The sequence below is a fragment of the Populus alba genome, chromosome 1 (assembly GCF_005239225.2).
Source record: "Populus alba chromosome 1, ASM523922v2, whole genome shotgun sequence".
In the NCBI taxonomy this organism is placed as follows: domain Eukaryota; kingdom Viridiplantae; phylum Streptophyta; class Magnoliopsida; order Malpighiales; family Salicaceae; genus Populus; species Populus alba.
In genome coordinates this window covers 45655570-45673955 of record NC_133284.1, presented here as the reverse complement: position 1 = coordinate 45673955, position 18386 = coordinate 45655570, and the positions used below count along the sequence as shown (strand labels likewise).

The following is an 18386-nucleotide window of genomic DNA, read 5'->3' as shown; positions in this document are numbered from 1 at the left end:
AGGGCACCTCACCATATCACATTGCCTATGCTATACTTAGTGGATGTTTAAAACAGTTATAAAAATTAGTTTTTAAATTATTTTTTATTTAAAAATATATTATAATAATATATATTTTATTTTTTTAAAAATTTATTTTTAATGTTAACACATCAAAACAATTCAAATATATATATAAAAAATAATTTAAAACAAAAAAAAATTATTTTTTTTGAAAAGCATGTTGGACTACACTTCCAAACATCTCTTTAGATTGTGTTTATTTTTAAGGTAAAAAAATAGTTTTGAAAATTTTTGAGTTGTTTTTGCTTCAAATTAACTTTTTTTATTATTTTTTTAATTGTTTTGATGTACCAATATCATAAATAAATTTTAGTTGCATAAAATTATTAGGCAGTCATTTGGTTGCATAAAATTAGAAGACGGGGGACATATCTAGTCATTGCTATGATAGTTCTAAATCATTTAATAACATTTTTGTGCGAATGAAAATCCTATTTTAGCTTCTATCTAACAGGTTTATTTGATGGAAAAAAGGAAATGAACTTATTGATAATTATGGTGAAAAGGAAAAAGAAACTTAATTAGTAACATTTCAAGCCTATTTAATCATTATTTAAAATATAATAAATACTAATTTTGTAAGTAAATGGAAATTTTTTATTGATTTTTCTTAATCAACGCTCGATGATATAAAATGTTATACGCTTCAAAGTTTATGACTATAATTTTCAAGAAAATTATTTGCAAATTAAAAAAAAAAATAGCCAGACTAATTTTCTTTTTTCTTTTGTATCTTTTATCTCCGCTTTCGCCACTATTTTAATATATTCCCTCCCATAGCCCCTGCCTTAAAATACAATGACAGCGAAAAGAGGGAAAAAAAGCAAAGAAAAATCCCAGGCCAGGCCCTATTTACGGCCGTGTTGTTAATGGACCAGCTTTTTCCGCAAGGCGCGGCCATTATTAGTTGTAGGCACTCACCCTTATTTTCCAGTCCACTCACTTATATCACAATTTTAAGTATTTTAAGGTTTGTGTATTTTTGTGTGATTTTAAAAAAATTATTTTTTAAAAAAATTAATATATTTTTAAATATTTTTAAATCATTTTAATATACTAATATCAAAAATAATTTTTTTAAATAAAAAATATTGTAATTCAATTAATAAATTAATAAATATCAAAAATAATTTTTTAAAAATAAAAAAAATATCATTAATATATATTTTAATATAAAAAGTTATTTAAAAAATAATTATTATCACATTCTCAATCCTAACCTCGTCCATGAAAAAGAGAGGGAGACCCTCGAGATTGGCGACTGGTAGGACTCGGGGTCACCAAGTCAGCTTTGGCTTTCTGATTGCAGCTAATTGTTTCTGGCAATGGTTGACCACTCCTCTGTTCTAGCCAAACGGCACCGAATTCCTCTGGCCAGAGTCTTGACACTTGTATCATATGTATAGTCTTGGTTACCAAAAAGGCAAAAAGACTACGGCAACAAAATTGACAATGCTGCAGCCAAATTTGTAATCAAGACAGAGGAAAGTTTTAGTACGGCATAACATTAGAATGAGTAAATTAAAAAAATTATATTTTAATTTATAAATTTAAACTGTGAGGTTTTAAAATATAATTTATATTATTTTTTAATATATTTTTTTAAATAAAAAAATTTAAGTTTAAAATTTACACATGTTTATATTATCTTTTTTTTTTTAATTTTTATCAAATAAATAAGAATGGTAAGATTCGAACTCGTGGCTACTAGATTATTAAGATTCTGATATCATATCAAATAACCATTTCAATCTAATAATTTAAACTGTTAAATAAAATTTCATATTATAATTTATATTAATATGAATGACTGTCTATAAAAATAATGCGTGTGGCGTTGGGATATCCCAGATTATCTGCCAATTGAGGTTGAAGGCAGGTTTATTCCTCGAGGAAACATTAACAAAGTGATGAAAACTTTAGCAATATGGGAAGAATTTTATGGAGCTAAATTGGAATTGTACGTGATTATTGAAAGATTGCACAAAATTAGGACTACTTTGCATGCATCTAACCACTCCTACATGCAGTATCCATTTACGGTACAATTAAAAGCATGATTCAAATATGTTTTAAAATTTAGTTTAAATTTAATTTTTAACAATGATTAATAAAGAACTAGAACTAAAAAGGAGGGGGGGTTTTATCACTCGACAAAAATATTATTCATTATAATGGTTTTTCTTTTTTTTCTTTGATTTTTTTTAATTTTAAAATCAATGTTTTTTTTAATTTTAATTTCATCCTTCAACTTTAGGTTTATTAAGGATTGGAAATCATAATATTTTTTTTAATTTAATTTTTTATAAAATTATTTTTAATACTAGCACATTAAAATAATCTGAAAATACTATTGTTAGAGAATAATATAAATTATATCTTGAGACCTCATCTAACAGCTTAAGTTATTGAGTTAAGATTGTTCTTTGACATGATTCTTTGATATGGTATCATATTTTTAATGACTAAGTAGTCACAAATTTAAATTTTACTACCTCTATTTATTTGATAAAAATTAAACACATCTTAAGGTGGAACTGTACAAGTTTCAAGCTTGAAGGGCTTTCACTTGAAGGAGTATATTAAAAAATAATGTAAATCATATATTGAGACCTTACTTAACAGCTTAAATTATTAAGGATTGGAAATCATAATATTTTTTAATTTAATTTTTATAAAATTATTTTTAATACCAGCACATTAAAATAATTTGAAAACACCGTTGTTAGAGAATAATATAAATTATATCTTCAGACCTCATCTAATAGTTTAAGTTATTGAGTTGAGACTGTTCTTTGACATGGTATCATATCTTTGATGACCAAGTAGTTACAAGTTTGAATCTCACTATTTTTATTTATTTGATAAAAAATTAAACACATCTTAATGTAGAACTGTACAAGTTTCAAGTTTAAAGGTCTTTCACTTGAAAGGGTAAATTAAAAAATAATATAAATCATATCTTGAGATTTTATCTAACAGTTTAAGTTATGGTTATTTTACAACTAAAAAAAATATTAATTTGAAATAAATAAAGATTTTAATTTTTTTATATAAATACTTTTTTAAATATAAAAACATACATGCCTCGATATCTATCCAAGAAAATACTAGTAATTTATGGTCTTGCCAATCGATGTAGTATAGAATAATAAAAAGATATAAATATCAAAGCCAATTACTTTCTTATATAATGGTTAGGCAAAAATAATACTCAAATCATATATGTTTGATATTTTGATATAAAATATTTTTTAATTAAAAATACATCAAAACAATATTTTTCAATTAAATATTATAAATTAAATTTATGTTATCTCGATAAATACCAAAATCCATCAATAATTGTATAGAGATCTGGACATCTTAATTACTAGAGATTTGGACATCTTAATTACTCAAGATTTTCAAAAGTAATTAAATGGGAGACTGTTCTAGTGCAATCCTTAGAAGTCATAATTAATATTCTCAAATATCATCAATATCCTTTCATATGGTTCCCACCATTACTGATGTGCTATCTAACACCTCAACATATTAATCATTACAACCTAATCGACCGAAAGGGGAGATGATCGATCATACACAAACATTAATATTAATTTTTCAGATTTAATTGGTGGGTGGGATAAGAATAGTGGTCTTCTGCATATTGGACTTGAAAAACTCCTCAAACTCTGGAGTCACACTGAGAGCAACTTGTGAAACTATTGGAGATAAAGCATTCCACACTGATTTCTTGCTCGCAAACTCTTCAACAGCGCGGCTGCCAAGAGCAAAAAAAAAAGAAAAAAACATTAACAGCAATTCAAACTCTTCAAGAATCATACTGGGATTGAATTATAAACATGTATAAAAATACAGGGATTGATTCAATATGAGGTTTTTAAAACCAAATTTAATTTTCTAATAGAAATTGCAATTACGTACCTTTTACCAGGGAGAATGGAAACAAACTCCATTCCTTCACTGTCAGCAATCTGAGCAACCGCGAAGAATCTTGGCACAACAAGTAATTGACCAGCCTGTATTTTGGTGTCCAGGACACGCTTACCACCAATCCCCACAACCTGGACGCGGCCGGTGCCTCTAGCAACGTAAAAAACTTGGAATGTGCCGTCGGCGGTGTATGATGGCGAGTACATGGCATTAGCTTCCAATTTCACACGGTTAACGCTTAAGCCTGCTTCTTCAAGAAAAGGAAATCTAGCTGCTGTCAATGCCTTGAACACACCACCGCCTCTGACATCAACGTCAGGCAAAGCAGCATCAATGTTGTACACCATTTTTTCACCAATTTCCATGTTAGGGTGCGGCATGCGTATTCCAGGCTCTAGCTTAATTAGCAAAATCCCTGTCTGGCTTTTAGCAAGCTTGCTCGCTTCCTTTTCGTTCATCTTATAAGCTCTGCTAATGAATTCTGTCGAGAACCCTCCCATGGTACCTAGGCCTCCACTTAAGAAGAAGTAGGTGAATTCGCCAGGAATGTGTGCCTTGGAAGTTTCCCCTAAGAAAACTATAACGACTTCTTCTGAGTGATCTCCATTGTTGTACCACCAAGACAGCGCTCCAGGAGGCACTGGTATCACGTCTCCTTTCTTGAGTCTTAACACCACCTCTTCCGACGAGTTTGGGAGCACCATTCCCACTATTCCGTCACTACCTGCAGGAGACCAAGATTATACATGTCAATAAATTATTTACTCAGATTATATTATATTGTAATATTAATTAATTCTAATTAAAAATAATAAAATGAATAGATTTTAGATCGTGATTATTAATAACAATACTCTAATACTGTAAGGAGGAGGAGGAGGAGGAGGAGAGAAATAATGAATTGGTACATAAATATACCTTGCAGAACATAGCCAAGTTTAGAGGAATCTGCATAATGGGGAAGAGCAAAACCACGAGGCTGAAGGACAAGTCTTCCGGCACCAACCTTTTCCTCTGCTAGCAACGGAAACTCAGAACTTGACCAGGTGTGGTAAGATCCAGCTTCTCCATCAAATAACTGTTGGGCTGACCTCGGAGATAAGTCGAAATCCATGGATGCCAGTTGTCTCGTGTAACTTTCTTGAACAAGTACTACATATCAAACAACAAAGATATTTATTATTTTATTTTCACATTTATACTAACTCTTTTCATGTAAGCACCTTTTAGAGTTTTAATCCCTCTTCCATGTGCATGTGAATGAAGAAGTATATGATCTGAGTTGGATAAATTTCTTGAAAAAAAAAATGAAGGCTTGTCCTACGGGCAGCAACAAAGATGAACAGTAAGAAAACAGAAATAAAAGAGAAGAACACACAGTTTTAATGATCATATATATTGGAAGTATACATACTTGAGTTTAGCATATAAACATCAGCTTAAAAATAGCAATGCGGAGCCATAATATTAAGAGTTAAAACCAAGAAAGGAAGGAGGCCATACCGAAGGCAGGGGATGAGAAATTCAGCTGCTAAAGTTACAGAGGGATGATTTGTGAGAGATGAAGGAGACGATCCCTCCTTTTATAGAGAAACGAAGCCCTCGAGGAGGGGCAATGGCTCTTATCTTGAAAGCCACGTGGCATGCATTACTAAATGTTTGAGAGGGTAGTTGTAGTTGTTTTTTTAAGTGTTTTTTATATTAAAATATGTTAAAATAATTTTTTTTTATTTTTAAAAAATTATTTTTGAGATTAGCGCATGAAAATGATTTAAAATATAAAAAATTTAATTTTTTTTAAAAAAATATTTAAATTTTTTAAAAACATAAATTCAATTACTCACCAGAGCTCTTTCCACGTGCCTACTTTCAAACCAAAATCGTCACGTATTCTGATAAATGTCGATGATATGGTACAGGACAGTGAAGGAAAGGGAAATAAACGGAGAGAAAAGATTTATAATATGATTTCGATTTGTCCACTTAGACACACACAGCCACACAGGAAGAGCTGACTTGAATTTATGAGATGTAAATTCTGAAGAAAACTTGTGCTGGATGGACCCATGCTTGAGAAAATGATAAAAAAAAATTAAAATGATGCGAGCTTGGTGGATCTGATATAAAATGAAAAAAATGTTGTGAGCTAGTGGATGGACCCATGGCTAGTCTGCTGTCCTCCGTTAAAAATTAAAATATAACATGTCCTTATATTACAAAATTTGATTCAAGATTTCTTAAAGCTTGACTAGCACGTTTTTTTTTTCAGGTTTTTTTTTTATTATTATTTTGCTATTATTAGGTTGATTGAACCACAATTTTGTTCTTTTAAAATTACAAGTGTTATTAAAAAAAGGACTAGCACGTGCATGCATTGTAAGTTTTATATTGGCTCGACGGCCCCTCAATTAATGTACATTGCGTGTGATGAACGGAATTATGGTTTAGCGTTGGCCATTTTTTTGTTTTTTTTCTCTTATTAAGATTTTAGCGTCTGACCCTATAAATTTTCAAAATAACTTTTTAATTTATTTTTTTTTACAGATTTAGTATGTATTTTTTAATTACTTTTTTTATTTAAAATAATTTATATAATTGATTTTTTTTTAATTTAATCATCCTCCAATCTTTTTATATATTAGATTTGATATTTATTTTTAATTTTAATTTTTTTCCTATCAAGTTTGATCTTTATTATTTTAATTTTTTACACATAAATTTAATTCATAATTAATGCCAATAAAAATTAAAATATACAATTAACAATTTTAATTGTCTAGTGATGGCTCTGCTGCCAATATTGGGTCTCCCAAGAATCTTAGACAAAGTAGAAACAATAATTTTAAATTTTTCAAGAGTTCTAATAACTTTGCTTGACAATATAGGGTTGTTTAAGGTTTGAACAAGGATTAAATAGAGATCATGTCTTTTTTTATGAGGTTTGATTAACTTTTTTAAAATTAAATTATCACAAATCACAAGTTATTTAAGTGTCTGACTTTTAACAATAATCCATATGAGTCACTAGTAAAAAATCTCTTAGAATCCTATTAAAAAATAGGGATCAATATGCCTTTGAGTAATTATTTTTTTTAGGTGTTTCTTTATACAATATGTTTTGTAACATAACCTTTCACAAAATATAAAACATGACATTCTATTTATAAGAAAAACTTGATAATCTTATAAATGATAAAATATTAATTTTTTATTTAAATAATATCACACATATTATTTCACGATAGTTTTAGAAATTTATTCAATCAAGTCCCTACTTTTTTTTCTAAGTTTAGAATTATAATTCTTGTATTAATTACATCCTAGTGTTCAATTTATAAAACTTATTTACAATCATGTTATAATTGATTAATCATCCTAATTTAATTCTTGACCAATCGTTCTTAATGTAATATGTTGGCTTAAATATAAATCATAATCTTAATCAAAATAGGATTAAATATATTAAATAATTTAATTTATTATTAATCTAATAATTAATTGTTTATGTTTGAAGATCAAAAGCACCATTTAACAACGTGTCATGATTCTTAAGATATTAGAAAAAGTCATGTGTGGTTTGATTTTATCTTTTAGTGTCCAGTTTCTTAGTGTAATTGATATCCCTTTATCGAAAACATTTTGATTTAGACATTACTTTATAGGTGACCCACGCTACACCACAGGCCAATCCAAATTTTTTTTCATCGTAAAAAAAGGCTAGGGCAATACAAGTGTTTCCAAAAAAAAAAATATTTAAGACTCGGGTCATTGATCTGACTGGTCAGCTCGGCTAATTTCAATAATATGAATAAAAAATACAACCAAAAAAATAAATTGACAAAAAAAATTGATAATGTAAAAAAGGTTTAAGAAAACCCAACCCGAGCCTATTCGAGTTAGCATGCAAATTTTATGGCAAGGTCATGATATTGAGGTAACTTCATTGAAAACAAATTGAAAAAAACTATGAAGCTCAAGTATAATATAATTTGATGTTAAATGGTGAAATTAAAAAATAAATAAAAAGAAAAGCTGGAAAAAAAAATCTAAGTCAACATAAATTAACCTAATGACCTCAAGACCATGGGCATAGGTTTAGGATAAAGGAAAGTGAGAAAAAAAAAAGTACAAAGACCAATATTTAATAAACCAAATGTTTAAGGATGAAATTAAAAAAAATCAATTTTTTTAAAAAAAAAACTAACAATAATTTAAAAAGAACCATTGGATGCCAACATGAAAATTTTCACTATAAAAGATAATTTAGTCATTTCACCATGCTTTAAAAAATCCAGAAGACCGAATTATCCTTGATTAATAAGATAATAACTAATGAATTGTGTAAAAAGACTTTATTACCCCAAATAACAAGCTCATTTTTTTTTTTGAAATGACAACATGGTCATTACACTGTTTCAGTCCACAGTACAATGAGTTTAGAGCTACAGTGAAACCCTGATTCCTTTTAGGTTTTTTGTAGCATGGAATGCATCTACTTCATCAAATCATGGTTGTTCTCAACATCATAGCCATTGATTTTTTGAATAAGATTTCAAATCCTTTTCAAATTACATTCCATCTTACGCAAATTCTCATAATTAATTATATTCGATAATATTTTTTTTTTAATTCACTTAGGGTGATGAATCCCCTCCTAGACACTCAAATACTTTTATATAGTTTATAATATACTCAATATCTTCCCATTCATTACCATTGATTAAGAGAAAGTATAGTCATGATCAAAATATAATATTCTCTATAAAATATAACTTAATTATTTTAAATTTAAGAATCACTTACACAATTATTACATAAATCTTTTCACAAACACAAATGATTTATCTAGTGTATGTATTATCTAACAAGCACTTACATATTAATTTCAGGTATTTCTTAAACCACAACTTATGAAACACAATCACTTCTTTTCATATGAAAAGAATATGATATGTATCGGTGTCAATAACTATACTTAATGTTCAATCTTAATAAAGTATCAATGAGCAACATGAATATATAAAAATATCATAATTATGATAATTTTATAATTTATCTTACAAAACATTTTGGTCTCAAAGACTTTCTCTTTACTCTAAACTCATAAATCAAATATACAATATTAAAGATAAAATATGCATTTATTATTAATAAATATATTTTATATAAATAAAATCAATGCTACGATATAACTAAACAATTAGCTATATAGCATATATACTAACAATAATAACATAAGGGGAGTACACTTATCACGTCTCATGTTGAAAAAATGGCCACCTAGTATTCCTTCCATCACATGATATAAAGTGAAAAGTTATGTTTCTTATTTAGTTTCTAATTGTATTTAATTTTCATTTATTAAAGTGTATTTTGTATTTTATATTATTTATGTCTATGATTTTTTAACTATATTTGATGTTTTTAAAATGAAATACCAAATTTTTTTTTTATGCTTAGTGATTCGAAAATTTACAATAAAATACATATTTTAATGTTAATATTCAATTAATAATAATGCATTATGCAATTTCATATATTTTACAGATTATATTTGTACAATTATTTATAGTATATATTTTTTATATCTATTTTTTTATTTTTAATATATTGTAGCTTTGTGATTATGAGTGGAGTTTATATCATATTTGGTTTCGCCTTCTTTTAAGAAGTAGTTAAGCTCCGTCACTGTATAACCATTAATCTACCCATTAATATATATTAAAAGGTTTTGTCATTTCATTTGTAGTAAAGAGCAGTAAAACATCAAGGCCTTTTTATTTTAGACCTAAAAGTTTTTAGGATTTTTTTTTTAAAAAAATTAAACTTGGTTTTTTTTTTAAAAAATCATCCTTTAAAATTGAGTTTACTTGTTATTAAATTTTATAATTTATTTTCATTTACTTTCTATAGAGTTTATCTTGTAACATTCGTAATTTTTAAAACACAAATCAACACATTTCCCATTATAGATAAATAAAACATTATGAAAAATTTTTTAAATATGTTTTACCAAAATCCATACAGATTTTCCCCTAAAAATATGGGTATGAAGTTATCAATAACTCAACAAGCATGTTATTTTAAGAAACATACCATTAAGATCCAATCATTCTAGACTTTACTCATTGTAATTCGAGATTAGACAACATATAATCTCATAACTTAACCCCTTTATATTTTATATGACGATACATAACAATAAATAATCATGACAAATAATATATACTATTTCATAGAAAGACATTATAAAATAAATTCATGCATTTCTAAAATTTAATATGTAAAGGTGAAGCTCTTAATATTTATATGCTAATTTGTAAATAATTATATACATTATTTATTCTAATATTATCACATTCCAAAATAAATCCCATAAAGATTTATATTAGGACACAAGAATAGCTAAGAATAGTTATTGTTCCATATGAGGTTGTGATATACCTAAAATTATATAACACATAGTATAAATATAACCTTATGATTAATTCACCCAATTGATATGATTTATTTTATTTGTAAAAATAAATACATTTTTAATATTCAACTATGATGACATACTTTCCTTTCAATTTACTTTTATGGTTATATTAGACGATTTTTATCAAATCAAGAATCTTGGTTATTAGTCCCATTAATGCAACTAGTATGCATCGAAGTAACTAGTCAATTAAATATTATGTTAGTTAGACAACTGATGCTAATATTCTCATTCAGGGTAATTATTCAATTAAATATCTTAGTTGTCGAATAACTAACGTTACTAGTTTTGTTCACAATAACTAATCAATTAAATATCATAGTCATCATACAACTAATGCCACTAGTCTCATTTAGGGTAGCTAGTCGACTTTTTCCTTTTTAAATTGTTATATGCAAACAAGCGTTTATATAAAATTTTGCAATTAAAGAATTTACAATTATTTCTGCCTAACATTATTATGAAGTGGAAAATGTATAAATCATTTACCTAGTGTTTGCACTCGTGAAATGATCCCCTAATGTTGATCAGATCCTTCAAGCTCCCTTGTATCATCATGAATACAATCATCATTTTTAATTCAATAATTATTTGCATCACTATTATACTCATTTTTTACAAAAAAAAAATCAAGAAAAGAAAGAAAATCAAATAACACAAGATGATAAACATTAAGAAAACCTAGAAGATTGCCTAAGTTAGTGGTGCGAGACCAAAATAACAAGTGAAAAGTTGAAGGACTGGAATGTACAAGATTGATAAAATTAACGACCCAATTTTGATTGACAAAAGACCTATTTGGTGACAATAAAAAAATAAAAATAAAAAAAATAGGGACCAAATTTGCCATATGAAAAAGTTAGAGGATGAAATTGAAAAAATTCAAATTTTATAAATTATTTTAAATAAAAAAAAATATCAATAAAAAAAATAAGGACAAAATCTAACAAATAAAAAAGTTGAAGGATGATAGAATTGAAAATTTTTTAATTTCATAATTTATTTCAAATAAAATAAATAGCAATAAAAAAATAAAGATCAAATCTAATAGATAAAAAGTTTCAATTAAGAAAAAAAAATAACAATCAAAAGAATGAGGACTAAAGTTGATATAAAAATAAAATCCCAAGGGATGAAAGTGAAAAAAGATAAAAATAAAAAAATAATTCAAAATAAGATATATAGCAATCAAAAAATTAAAAATTAAATTTGATACAATCAACAAATAACGGGATATTTTTAATTTTTTTACAACTTTTAGAAAGTGAATTATGCTCCAAATAAAAAAAAAGTAATTTATTGAAAAACAAACCAAATTTTTCTTTGATCGAAAATGTTTTCTCTTTAATCAATTTTTTTAATGATAAAAAAATATAAAAAAATTTGAAAAGTAGTTTCAAGAAATTACTTTTCATAAAACAAATTGGGCTTTGCGTTTTCTTTTCAATATTTTTTTTTTAATATAATCACTTTATTATAATTTCCTAAAATTTTTATTAAATGAAAAAAATGTAAGAAAATATAGAATTTTAAACTATAATTTTTTTAAAAATAGAAAAAATATTAAAAAAGCCAAGACATATTAGATAAAAATCAAAATTACAAATTTGCAAATTATTAAGTAATTTCAAACAAAATAGTAGATTGAGAAATGGAAAGAGGAAATTGAAAACCCGAAAGAAAATTGATTATTTTAAATATTTTTAAAAATAAAAAAGAATAAAAATTAAAATATGTTAAAGCAATGGATTAAACCTTTTTTTAAAAAAAAAAAAAAAGTGCACACAATTTGGGAAAGAAATACTTACTTTTGCTAGAGCTATAATGAATTTTAGTGGGCTCAGGCCTGTGGCCTTGATGAGGCGGGGATCCAACCGACTCCAAAACCCGGTCCAGTTACATTTAAATCCCCAAATTCTCCATTTGCTATCTCTTTCGAAAAACCCTAGCTATCTCGTCTGGAATCCGCTAGCTCCGCCAACCTCACAAATGGCAAAGATGAAAGAGAAGAAATCAAACATCTCCGGCAAGCCGAAACACTCACTAGACACAAATCGCAGCAATGGAACTATCAAAAACACCAATTCCCGCAGCGCCGCCACCGTGCGCCGCCTCCAGATGTACAACGTCAGGCCCAGACGTGACAGCAAAGGAAAAATTTTAAAGCATGATTTTCAATCTAATGAACTTCCCAACACTCGCATCCAACCCGACCGCCGTTGGTTCGGTATGTATTTCTACAAGTTACAAACAGACTATGACTAACTTTTGCAGTGTCCTAATTTTATAGTTATAAATATCTTAGCTAATTTTTATTTATTTATTTTAGGGAATACACGAGTTGTGAATCAGAAAGAGCTTGAATTTTTTCGCGAGGAGTTACAAAGTCGGATGTCTAGTAGTTATAATGTTATTTTGAAGGAGAGGAAGCTGCCTTTGTCGCTTTTGAATGATCACCAGAAGGTATTGTATTTTGAACTTATTTTAGAATTGATAAAATAAGGGAACCAGTGCTTCTCCTTCTCTCTCTCTCTCTCTCTTTTTGATAAAGATGGAGAAATTTTACTATTATAAGCTTGCAATATTGACTGACATGCTTGTTTATATTGGATGATTTCGATTTTTTTTTGGTGGTGAATGATTGAGTATGCCGTTTTGTTAAGAGTTTAAACAATGTGTAATGAGTCTCAATTAGGTAAATTTGTAATTTCTCAATATATCTTCCTGGTGATTTTCTTGAAACTGTTGTCTGACGGTAACTATTGTTATGCAATGCATGGGAGTGAAGTTTTGGTTTTGTTGATTTAATAATTTTAGTATTTTCTGAAATTTTGTTTTGTTTTTAATTTGTGAAGCAAGCCAGAGTTCATCTTCTTGATACACAGCCTTTTGAAGATGCCTTTGGACCTAAGACAAAGAGGAAACGCCCAAGGCTTTTGGCAGCAGATTATGAGTCTTTAGTTAAGAAAGCTGATGGTTCTCAGGGTAAATGATTTGATTTTTATTATGAATACCTTGTTTTTTAGGATTCATTAAATCTTTGTCCTTCCATACACAGGCTTTGCCTTGTTTAGATGTAACTGGTGGTTTTTGTTTTTATATTTTTCTTAGAATCGTTTAGAATTGTTTTTATATTTTTATATTTTTCTCAGAGTGAGATGACAAGCTCAATAATTTTGTTGGCAACTTGGCAGATGATTTTGAGCAGAAGTATGGTGATGAGGCAACTGGAGAAGGAACTGAAGCAGATGGGTTTAGAGATCTGGTCCGTCATAATATGTTTGAGAAGGGCCAAAGTAAGCGTATATGGGGTGAACTATACAAAGTTATAGATTCTTCAGATGTTGTTGTTCAGGTTAGTTTAATTTTCTGTGGTTAAATCAAAAAGGCATGGAGCTCTACTACTGTAGAATTATGTCACGTTCAGCAACCACGAGATTTTATGAATGATAAAATGCATCATAAATTCACTGAGTATCCAAAAAAAAAAAAAGCAAGCTTAAACCCAGACCGTGATTTAGAGATTAGTATGATGTCCATTGGTTGTTGACCATTCCTTCTCAGACTCAGGATATCCAAATATTTCTTGAGAATTTTCAAGTATATTTTAGATTCACTAATACTTTCCATGAATCTTGATGCCAAATGCTGAATATCACCTTCTTTCAACTACAGGTTTTAGATGCTAGGGACCCCCAAGGCACAAGATGTTATCATTTAGAGAGGCATCTGAAAGAACATTGCAAACACAAACACATGATTCTGCTGTTAAACAAGGTTAGTTGTGTTTTTTCTTTCTGTGGCTTCTGTAACATTTTTATTTTATCAAATGTAAGTAACTGTATAGATGTTGTAAATATTGGTAATTTGGTACTCTCCCTCTCCCACTTGCTTTTCCTATAGTGTGATCTTATTCCTGCTTGGGCAACAAAGGGATGGCTTCGTGTTTTATCCAAGGAATATCCAACTCTAGCATTCCATGCAAGCATCAACAAGTCATTTGGCAAGGTATTATAATATGTTCAGATGCAATAAAGATTATATGCTGTTGTTATTACTAATTTGAATTCTATGGTTTCCATAATGCTGTAGTTGTTGCCATGCACCTAGCAACCTTCTCATGAGTGATTAGACTTTTTCTTTTTGGATGTTCTTGTTTTTTGATAACATTTTTCAATATAAATCAGTATTCATTCCGTTGTCTCTCTCAGTTTTTCATTTAATCTTCAAACGAACCATCTTATTTGCAACCTGCATATGAAAAGAATTATAATTAAAAGAAAATATAGATAGAAAAATCCAAGCTTTCTACCTTGAGAATTATAAAAATTATGTCTTGCTCCCCCAAATACATTTTATTTTTGCTCTATTGTGTTCGTATTTTAGCATTCAATCATTTTCTAATCTTGATGTTAATCTGTATCCTAATTTTTTAAAATTGTTTTTCTTGAACTTAGGGTTCTCTTCTGTCAGTATTGAGACAGTTTGCCCGATTAAAAAGTGACAAGCAAGCAATATCGGTGGGTTTTGTTGGCTACCCCAATGTTGGAAAATCATCAGTTATCAACACATTGCGTACCAAGAATGTAAACATTCCACTCTCCTTTTGCTACTTCTGGTTATGTGTTGCCACAAAGTTTGTTAGTTCCAATTTAATTGATAAAAATTTGTCCCTTCCTTTTAGGTTTGCAAGGTTGCTCCTATCCCAGGGGAAACTAAGGTCTGGCAGTATATAACACTCACAAAGAGGATTTTCTTGATTGACTGCCCTGGGGTTGTTTACCAGAACCATGACTCAGAAACAGATATTGTATTGAAGGGCGTGGTATGTTGTTTGTTCAGTTGCCTGTAGAAATTACCTATATACAAGTGTGGTAGTCAATCATCATGTCTATTCTTTATTGGCTTTCCTACTATTTTACTGAGTTTTCTAGTCTAGCAATGACGCATAGACATGACCTTTTTTGCACTGGAATTCAATTTAAGCATAGGTTCTGCTTGTTTGTTTGTTCTCAATAACTGTTAGGCATTCCAAAATCAGAAAATCATAATTTCTGCAATACTTTTTCTGGTCATCGTATTTAACAGTCATATTATTGCGAGCAGGAACAACTTTTATTGAGTGGTTTCAGAAAATTAATACAATAGAAGAAATTTCTCTCAGGAACCAAAAAAAAGGGGAAATAGAATTTGTTCTGCTGCTTGTTTTCCTTTCTCATATTTTGGAACATGCTATGTCCTGTAACTGCAAAGTAAGCCATGCATGGTCATGGGTTTTCTGTTCCATGATTGCTTATTTTGGTAAATATATTTCTAGTGAATGTCTCTGCTCTCTCGTTTCTGTAACTCTAAGTTACCTTTTATTTGTTTATGAATGGACCCTTTCCAGGTACGTGTTACAAACTTGCATGATGCTGCTGAACACATAGGAGAGGTTCTGAAACGTGTTAAGAAGGAGCACCTACAAAGAGCATATAAGATCAAAGAGTGGTGAGCTACTTAATTGTCTATGGTTTCTTTTCAAGGAGCACCTGGAATGAGCGTTTGTAACTAGAATATTGGAAGGAACACCTATTGAAAGAACAATTATTTTGTGACCTTGTCTCATCATTTGCCCGTGCACTTTATGCATAATCCACCAGTATGACTGTGGGCTAATGGTGAGCCTGGCTCCTACCATAATTTCTCCTATTTGAGTTAGAAGCCTTCCTGCTCCAGATGGGTGTCAGAGGTGTTATGCCCATGTCCGTTCCATATTACTACTTACAAGTGCTCATCCCTTGCTCTGAATCCTCTTTAGATTTGAAACATGGGCCTGTGGCCGGTTATACTGACTGTCATAAATTTGAAATGCATTTTATTTTTGACAAATGCACCATGTTTTGTTCTGCTGTTCATCTGATTCTCAAGACTTAAGAGAACTGAAGGGTTTATAAACTCCAACCTATCAGTATGTGCCAAAACTGATTTGTGTTTTACCACTTTGCTTCAATGGATTTGGTCATTTGAGAAGTATACCTACCTTAACTTCTATGTGATGAAACAAGGGACCTTAAATGGAGTTTTGAGATTCCCAAACATGAGTTTCTTATCGCCAAAGTCTTTATTTGATATAAAACATGCAAGAGCTACAATTAACTATACCTCATTGTTGTCAGGGATGATGAGAATGACTTTCTGCTTCAGCTCTGCAAATCAACGGGCAAACTTTTGAAGGTATGTTTTGTTTATTGGTGAGAGCAGAACGTATGTTTTAACCTGTAAGTGCTTGATATCAAATATTGATAGGCTGTTGGGAGTGCTAAGCTTCCAATTTCCAAACCCTAAATATCAGAAGAGAGGAATAAAAAGGAAAAGAAAAGGAATCAGTTAAATGCTTGTCATGATTGCATATTTATCCTGGTGCTATTGAAATAGTGGGGGACTGCCAGTAGGCTCATCAAGCTCTTTAAAATGCTGAATGTCTGCCCAAGTGCATAGAAGAAGAATGCTTCTCTCTCCTGATTAATCTTGACACGTAGAGAAAATGGATGCGCAAGAAGCAAACCAAAACGAAAGCATCAATTTACACAGTGATAAATAATTTGGCGTCGCATAATGTAATGGAAAATTTCTCTAGATGGAGCTAAAGGCATCTGTGACTTGGGATATATTGGGTTAGATTTGGATAACTGCATGTTTGATGTATCGACTGCAAACACTTTGCCTTGCTTATACCATTGAAATGCACTTCTCAAACACATAAACATCAAGTTTCATCCAGTGTTGTGCCTGGATTATGCTTATAACTCTATATTTTTAACAACTTGTGTTCAGGGTGGTGAACCTGACCATATGACTGCAGCGAAGATGGTTCTTCATGACTGGCAGAGGGGTAAGATACCTTTCTTTGTTCCCCCACCGCGCCTAGAAAACGAGTCCAAGGAGGAGCCTAATGTCATCAATGGTATTGACACGGAGGATGCGGGGGATAGTAATCAGGCATCTGCAGCTATGAAAGCTATTGCAAATGTCATGTCATCCCAGCAACAAAAAACTGTCCCTGTTCAAAGGGATCTTTTTAGCGAGAATGAGTTAAAGGGCAATGATGATGAACAGGCTGTAGCAACTGAGGATGAGATCCCTGAGGAGCCTTCAGGGACAGAAGATGATATGGCTGACGAGCTTCCAACCACAGAATAGACGACTGAGTTCCAATATCTGAATCCTAGGTTCTTATTGTCTTATTGTGATATTAATTTTGTTCTTTCTCAGATTTTGCAAGAAACTGTGTGCCATTTTTCATATTGTTTGAAAATATATTAAAATAATATTATTTTTATTTTTTTAAAAAATATTTTTAACAAAACATATAAACACAAAAATAAATAAATTAGAAAGTTACTTAGAAGAATGGCCGGCAATGATATCAATCAATCTTCACGTGGTATGCCGCCAGCCTCTTTATCGTCTTCGCATAGCAATTTATTTATGGCTTGGCCAGACAAATTTCGCGGTTCTTGATGGTTAGCTGGCAAAAGCAAGGATTTTTGTTGCCATTAGATCCACAGGGAAAAAAGCTCCAAGAGAAAAAAGTGGTGGTATGTGATGAGGATCGAACTAAAATGTTCTCTTTCAAGGGCTGGGGACCATGTTTTCCTTTTAGAAGGCAGAGGTGCGGGCTGCCTGTCATGGGTTGGAAGGTCAAATATTCATGTATAGAGCTAGCTTTGGGTGTTCATAATTTTGTGATCCCCTCCCCCTAAGGTCTTCGAGGTCTGTTGTTCCACGTTGTTCTTGAGGCTGCCTGGCCTGTACAATACAGTCTGCAACTATTTTCATTTCCTACTGAAAAGACATGCCGTGATAACATTATTAATTCCATTTGAGTATTTTAGTTTTCAGATTATAAAAGTCATTGGGC

General features: G+C 29.9%; 2 protein-coding genes across 2 annotated transcripts; one reads left to right on the top strand and one right to left on the bottom strand.

Moving 5' to 3' along the window:
- Positions 1 to 3495: 3495 nt before the first annotated feature.
- Positions 3496 to 5646, bottom strand: LOC118037421 (cocosin 1). Its single transcript, XM_035043386.2, has 4 exons — positions 5506 to 5646; positions 4921 to 5154; positions 3994 to 4726; positions 3496 to 3829 (listed from the first exon to the last, which is right to left on the bottom strand). Exons 2-4 carry the CDS (start codon positions 5114 to 5116, stop codon positions 3676 to 3678), a joined length of 1083 nt encoding a protein of 360 aa, XP_034899277.1. The 5' UTR covers positions 5117 to 5154; positions 5506 to 5646; the 3' UTR covers positions 3496 to 3675.
- A 6756-nt stretch (positions 5647 to 12402) lies between these two features.
- On the top strand, positions 12403 to 17817 carry LOC118037422 (nuclear/nucleolar GTPase 2). The gene is made up of 11 exons (XM_035043387.2): positions 12403 to 12710; positions 12813 to 12946; positions 13339 to 13468; positions 13678 to 13838; positions 14159 to 14260; positions 14387 to 14491; positions 14941 to 15069; positions 15168 to 15308; positions 15873 to 15973; positions 16642 to 16699; positions 17300 to 17817. Exons 1-11 carry the CDS (start codon positions 12473 to 12475, stop codon positions 17663 to 17665), a joined length of 1665 nt encoding a protein of 554 aa, XP_034899278.1. The 5' UTR covers positions 12403 to 12472; the 3' UTR covers positions 17666 to 17817.
- Positions 17818 to 18386: the final 569 nt, after the last annotated feature.

Bases quoted from the DNA above. Each gene is read 5' to 3' on its own strand.
- LOC118037421 (XM_035043386.2), bottom strand. From the start codon at position 5,116: ATGGATTTCGACTTATCTCCGAGGTCAGCCCAACAGTTATTTGATGGA. The intron at 4,727-4,920 runs GTATATTTATGT...GGTCTCCTGCAG, and splicing joins ACTTGGCTATGTTCTGCAAG to GTAGTGACGGAATAGTGGGA. The intron at 3,830-3,993 runs GTACGTAATTGC...TGCTCTTGGCAG, and splicing joins TCCATTCTCCCTGGTAAAAG to CCGCGCTGTTGAAGAGTTTG.
- LOC118037422 (XM_035043387.2), top strand. From the start codon at position 12,473: ATGGCAAAGATGAAAGAGAAGAAATCAAACATCTCCGGCAAGCCGAAA. The intron at 13,469-13,677 runs GTAAATGATTTG...GCAACTTGGCAG, and splicing joins GAAAGCTGATGGTTCTCAGG to ATGATTTTGAGCAGAAGTAT. The intron at 15,309-15,872 runs GTATGTTGTTTG...GACCCTTTCCAG, and splicing joins ATATTGTATTGAAGGGCGTG to GTACGTGTTACAAACTTGCA.